Genomic DNA, 6,859 nt, shown 5'->3' with positions numbered 1-6,859 from the left:
ACTGTGTGTAACCACACTCTGTTGCGTCCGTCCCAGCCTTAATAGCTTCCCCTCGGCCGCTGCTGCTTGTATATATTTATCAGGCTGCAACCTGGAGTTCTCTCCATACCTTCACAGCCCATTATTGCTTAAATACGACTAGCCGGCATGATCCATGTTTGGCCAGTCCGTCTACTCTTATTCTTTTTGGTTTAACTACCCATCCTTCCACCAACCCGTTAAGGGTTTCAGGATGCCCTCCGTTCCAAATTCCACCCCCGTCATTGCGCCTTTCGCACATCTTGGGTGCATTTGGTGCACTCTCGGGCATCCTCAGCTCGGTACTCACCCATATGTGAGGACTACCATCCTGCTTGTGCTGTGAGAAAGCAAATGTTGCTTACCTGTAACAGGTGTTCTCACAGGACAGCAGGATGTTAGTCCTCATGAAACTCACCCACCACCCCGTGGAGTTGGGTCTGTATACGTTTTAACATTTATTTTAGTTTCGCTTGCACTTTTAGCTATAAGACGAGACTGAGGGCGACACCTGCGGCTCACAGGGATAATTGCAGGCTGAGCATGCTCAGTGCACTCAGTGTGCCAGTGTCAGTCAAAGCTTTGTAGAAACTTTGACAGAAAGGTCTTCTGTAACAGGGCTCCATCCTGTGATGTCACCTGTATGCGAGGAATAACATCCTGCGGTCCTGTGAGAACACCTGTTATATAAAGCAAAGCAAATGTTGCTTACTGTAAGGTGATTATTTTTCTTCTACCGATCTTGGTTTAAAGATGTGGGTCATATATCCAACACCAACATCACCTTTTCTATCAGTTGAAGTCATTACTTTGGACCAAGGCCTATGTTCCTCCTGGTGATTCCAGATCTGAATAGCACCTGCTCTATACAGTCAAGATGTGAACACCACCAGTGACACAAGATGCTGGAAAACCTACTTGTCGTATATGGATGCCTAGCATTATTTTTACATGTCTTGCTTTAATATTGTTTTTATAATGTTCTTTAACATTTACTGTAATCTTACAAATGATTACAACTGGTCTTTAGCTTTGTCCCTTCCTTCTAAATGTAGTTTAGAAATTTCTTGGAGTAAAAATACATATCTGAACCTCTCAATGACAGGAGCAAAAATCAGTAATGTTTCCAAAAGTATTGTAGGTAGTCTTTTCCCAACAGAAATGGATGAACCTATGTTTCATTGTTCTGTTTTTGCTTCCACTTTGAACAGTTTAATAAAATATTATGGTTCAGATCCTTCTCCTTTATGTGTACTTGGACATCCTAAATCCTAAAGTCCATTACCGCAACTCAAAGGAACTGTTGCCCAACCAATTGCACTATCTTATAATTTGCTTAATTTCATATTCTTTATGTAAATTTGTAAATATGCTTATTTTTGCACATATACTAGATAAAATCATACATAATTCTTATCCTGTAAGCACCCCCTCCTCCTTTTGCCCTTCCCTCCAGTTAGAATTTAACTTAACTTTTAAAAATTTGTTAGAATTTGTTTAACCTATTTTCTCTCTAACAGATCTAGTTCTACATTCCCTGTTATAATGTAACTTTTTGTTGTTGTTTGCTCTGTTAACTGGTTACCCCTTGTTTACTGTAAACCGGTATGATAAGACCTGGTCTTGAGCATCGGTATATTAAAAGAATTTAAATAAAAAATAAATAAATCCATACATTGTCTCCCCACCTCCTTGTCTTTTACAGCCTATTTCCCTCCTGGGAATATATCAACTCTAGTTAGTCACTTCCCTAAGTGGAATGTCTTACCTGTTTTTCACCCTCACAAGAATGTCTAGGCTCTCAAGGATTACATGGAGGGATTCCAGAAGACATAATTCATGCTGGGAGCACCTGTAACCTCATTTCATGTCATTCTTTCTTAATTAGCACATGGCACTGCCATCGCTCCCAGCTGCCCTTGGTCCAGTCTTTGAAATTTTACTGCACTCCCACAACTTGATATAACTAATAGTCCTTGATGTCATGGTAAGTTTCTTTCAGTTACAAGCCTACCACACTAGGGGAGGGGGGGAGGCATGTTAATTCCACCATACCTGTGGCCCTTGCTCTCTTCTATGTGATCTACAACTGATGACCTATACTACACTTCCAAATCTATTTTCAGGAACTTGTGTCATTGCATACATCTATTCCACACTGCCTCTATAGCCCCAGCTATCTTCGCTCAGGCATAAAAGGGAGGCAGACACCACCACTCCCGCATGTGCTGAACAGTATGCTCCTCTTACCCTGACTGAAAGTGACTCTTTCAGCGCAGCCGATGCCCCTGCTCACCTAGCACCTTCTATTTTAAGGGTGCAAGCTATAGCTATTTATTTAAAAAAAAAACAGGCAAGTGTAAATGTCTCCATTCTTATTCAGTTCTGCTGAAAAATCAGCTTAATTTTTTTTAAAAAATGGGAAAAAAGTAGAGCAGTCTGTTATAAAGCATGTTCATTTGTACAAAACAATCGAAAGTTCAAGAATGGAAAAAAATTAACTACACTAAAAATTTTAAACAGTAACATACAATATATTTCAGGAACAGAATAGAAGGTAAATGGGGGTTGCTGTTTTCAATAATTATTTTTATAAAACATCTTTTGTTTTACCTATAATTAAGTTTGTCAGCTTCACCGTCATTTTTAAGCTGCAACTTTTTTTGTTCTTTAAGTTACAATAAATAACTATAAAAAACTTAAGTGTACTACAATATTATATCCATAACTTACAAAATGCAAAACCTTTTCATTTAAAAGAGTTAACAGGGGCAGGGCAGAGTACAGAGATCCTAGTGTATAAAACACACACATGTTCTTGGCATGACATTACATTTACAGCACTCGCAGCAGGTAGTTTACCATACAGTGGGCAGAATGACAGTCCAAACAGTAATTCTCAAAATGTGAGCTTGAAGAATTTAAATGCATGCCTGTGCCTCAATGTTCAAGGATTGATATAAAGGATTGACGCGGAGCAAGCCAGCAGCCCTTCATTCCTGCCTCAGAGGTAAGCTTCAAGCTTAACATTTTTTCTTCTTTTTCTTAGCTGCAGCGATCTTTTGCTTCACTTCTTCTTCAGAAAATGATCCCAACTTTGCTTTCTTTACTTTTTCCTTCAAGGCTTTAATGTTTAGCTTTGTTTCACTTGAAACTACAAGAAAGAAAATATATCAACAATGGTCAGTGACAACTGGCTGAAGTTTTGAACAATCTGTATTTTCCACAACACAGGAAGTTCTAGAATATAAAGTCATTACTGCATTAAACGAGCTAAGAAAATGCAAAAAATTATGCTAACAGCTCATTTATATATACCAGTAGATGTGTATAATAGGGGCCTTTAATATAGTTGATAAATAGTTTAGGGGATTAGGCAATGATGCAGGAAAAGCACACATTTCCCTGGATTTGTTTACATAGCTATCTATAATCTGTTGTGTTATGGAGAGGGCATGTGCCCTAGGGTTTAAATCTTACTTCTACCACTGACACTCCTTGTGACCTTGCTCAAGTCACTTTATCACTCACTGCCTTAGAATGTAAGCTGCCTGGTACAGGGACTTATAGTACCTGTATGTGGCCTGGATTGGCTGTTGGAAACAGGATACCAGGCTTGATGGAGTTTTAGTCTGACCCACTACGGCAAGTCTTATGTTCTTAATTGTTGTACAGTATCCTAGGTTTTTAAATGTATTATTTTAGCATTTATGTATCATTAAACCAAGTGGAGTGCAGTTTCCTGCTTAAGATATAGTAGATTGGGTCAGATGTTAAGAAAAGATCTGCTTGAGCACTGCTGCTTGGCCAATGGTGAGGCATTCAGCCACTTTTTTTAAACGAGATGGCTCTACTAAAACACTGCCTAATGCCACACTCCTACTGCCTGTCAAGTAGCAAGGATACAGGGTGCAATTTTCCTGAGAGAGGGAAAAAAATTCTTTATTGATAAATTTAACAGTAGGTACAAGAGCAAAACAAATTTCTAAGGTAGCTGAAGATAAGGTAGATTCAGGAGTAATCTTAGGAAATATTTCTTTACAAAGAGGGTAGTGGATGTGTGGAACAGCCTCCCTGTAGAGGCAGTGGAAACAAAAACAGCATCTGAATTAAAGAAAGCATGGGATAAATACAGGGGATCTCTAAGGGAGTGATGAGAATTATAAAGCTAAATTAATTGGATGGATGGGCAGACTAGCATTCTCTGAAATGCTCGCTGTTCCACGTGCAGGTCCCCAGAGGCAGGCAGAGCTCTGGAGTCTCAATGCATGGATGAGACGATGGTGCAAGGAAGAGGGATTCAGTTTTGTTAGGAACTGGGGAACCTTTTGGGGAAGGGGGAGTCTCTTCCGAAGGGATGGGCTCCACCTTAACCAGGGTGGAATCAGACTGCTGGCGCTAACCTTTAAAAAGGAGATAGAGCAGCTTTTAAACTAGAACAAAGGGGAAAGCCGACAGTCACTCAGCAGCGCATGGTTCGGAGAGAGGTGTCTTCAAAGGATACTAATGATGCATCAGAATTAGGGCATCCAAACAATGAGGTTCCAATAATAAGAAAAGTAGTCCAAGTGCCTGTAACTAAAAACTCATCTGAGCTAAAAAATTCTAACTTATCCCTATCAATTAAAATACAAACAAAAAACAAACTTTGAAATGTTTGTATGCTAATGCCAGAAGTCTAAGAAGTAAGATGGGAGAATTAGAATGTATAGCAGTGAATGATGACATAGACTTAATTGGCATCTCAGAGACATGGTGGAAGGAGGACAACCAATGGGACAGTGCTATACCGGGGTATAAATTATATCACAATGACAGAGAGGAGCACCTGGGAGGCGGTGTGGTGCTTTATGTCCGGGATGGCATAGAGTCCAACAGGATAAACATCCTGCATAAGACTGAATGCACAATTGAATCTTTATGGGTAGAAATCCCTTGTGTGTCGGGGAAGACTATGGTGATAGTATACTACCATCCACCTGGTCAAGATGGTGAGACGGACAGTGAAATGCTAAGAGAAATTAGGGAAGCTAACCAAATTGGTAGTGCGGTAATAATGGGAGACTTCAATTACCCCAATATTGACTGGGTAAATGTATCATCGGTACATGCTAGAGATATAAAGTTCCTGGATGGAATAAATGATAGCTTTATGGAGCAATTGGTTCAGGAACTGACAAGAGAGGGAGCAATTTTAGATCTAATTCTTAGTGGAGCACAGGACTTGGTGAGAGAGGTAACGATGGTGGGGCCACTTGGCAATAGTGATCATAATATGATCAAATTTGAATTAATGACTGGAAGGGGGACAGTAAGCAAATCCATGGCTCTACTGCTAAACTTTCAAAAGGGAAACTTTGATAAAATAAGAAAAATAGTTAGAAAAAAACTGAAAGGAGCAGCTACAAAGGTAAAAAGTGTGCAAGAGGCGGGGGACACTGTTAAAAAATACCATCCTAGAAGCACAGTCCAGATGTATGCCACACATTAAGATGGAAGGAAGGCAAAACGATTACTGGCATGGTTAAAAGGTGAGGTGAAAGGCTATTTTAGCCTAAAGATCTTCATTCAAAAATTAGGATAAAGCATAAACATCGGCAAGTTAAATGTAAGACATTGATAAGACAGGCTAAGAGAGAATTTGAAAAGAAGTTGGCAGTAGAGGCAAAAACTCACAGTAAGAACTTTTTAAAATATATCCGAAGCAGAAAGCCTTCAAGGGAGTCAGCTGAACCGTTAGATGATCGAGGGGTTAAAGGGGCACTTAGAGAGGATAAGGCCATCATGGAAAGATTAAATGATTTCTTTGCTTCGGTGTATACTGAAGAGGATGTTAGGGAGATACCCGTTCTGGAGGTTTTTCATGGGTAATGATTCAGACAAACTGAACCAAATCACGGTGAACCTAGAAGATGTGGTAGGCCTGATTGACAAACTGAAGAGTAGTAAATCACCTGGACCGGATGGTATACACCCCAGGGTTCTGAAGGAACTAGAAAATGAACTTTCAGACCTATTAGTAAAAATTTGTAACCGATCATTAAAATCATCCATTGTACCTGAAGACTGGAGGGTGGCTAATGTAACCCCAATATTTAAAAAAGGGCTCCAGGGGCGATCCGGGAAACTGTTGACCAGTGAGCCTGACTTCAGTGCCAGGAAAAATAGTGGAAAGTGTTCTAAACATCAAAATCACAGAACATATAGAAAGACATGGTTTAATGGAACAAAGTCAGCATGGCTTTACCCAGGGCAAGTCTTGCCTCACAAATCTGCTTCACTTTTTTGAAGGGGATAATAAACATGTAGATATAGGTGAACTGGTGGATGTAGTGTATTTGGATTTTCAGAAGGTGTTTGACAAAGTTCCTCATGAGAGGCTTCTAACAAAAGTAAAAAAACTCATGGGATAGGTGGCCTTTCGTGGATTACAAACTGATTAAAAGACAGGAAACTGAGAAGAGGATTAAATGGACAATTTTCTCAGTGGAAAGCCTCAGGGATCTGTACTAGGACCCGTGCTTTTCAATATATTTATAAATGATCTTGAAAGGAATAAGACGAGTGAGATAATCAAATTTGCAGAGGATACAAAATTATTCAGAGTGGTTAAATCACAAGCGGATTGTGATAAATTGCAGGACCACCTTGTGAGACTGGAAAATTGGACATCCAAATGGCAGTTGAAATTTAAATGTAGATAAGTGCAAGGAGATGGATATAGGGAAAAATAACCCATGCTAGAGTTACACGATGTTAGGTTCCATATTAGGAGCTACTGCCCAGGAAAGAGATCTAGGCGTCAAAGTGGATAATACTTTGAAATAGTCGGCTCAGTGTG

At 39.7% G+C, this 6,859-nt stretch overlaps 1 protein-coding gene across 2 annotated transcripts in view; it reads right to left on the bottom strand.

Annotated features, from left to right (window-relative positions):
- Positions 1-2,390: 2,390 nt before the first annotated feature.
- KRR1 (KRR1 small subunit processome component homolog) overlaps positions 2,391-6,859 on the bottom strand; it is a 40,084-nt gene continuing 35,615 nt past the window's right edge. For both annotated transcript variants that reach the window (XM_029597151.1, XM_029597150.1), the window contains one exon: positions 2,391-3,172. In XM_029597151.1, the coding sequence (XP_029453011.1) occupies positions 3,042-3,172 (131 nt within the window). In that variant the 3' untranslated portion in view covers positions 2,391-3,041. The remainder of the gene's footprint in view (positions 3,173-6,859) is intronic.

This window comes from Rhinatrema bivittatum, chromosome 4, assembly GCF_901001135.1.
Source record: "Rhinatrema bivittatum chromosome 4, aRhiBiv1.1, whole genome shotgun sequence".
Classification (NCBI taxonomy): domain Eukaryota; kingdom Metazoa; phylum Chordata; class Amphibia; order Gymnophiona; family Rhinatrematidae; genus Rhinatrema; species Rhinatrema bivittatum.
This window is presented reverse-complemented; position numbering and strand designations above follow the sequence as displayed.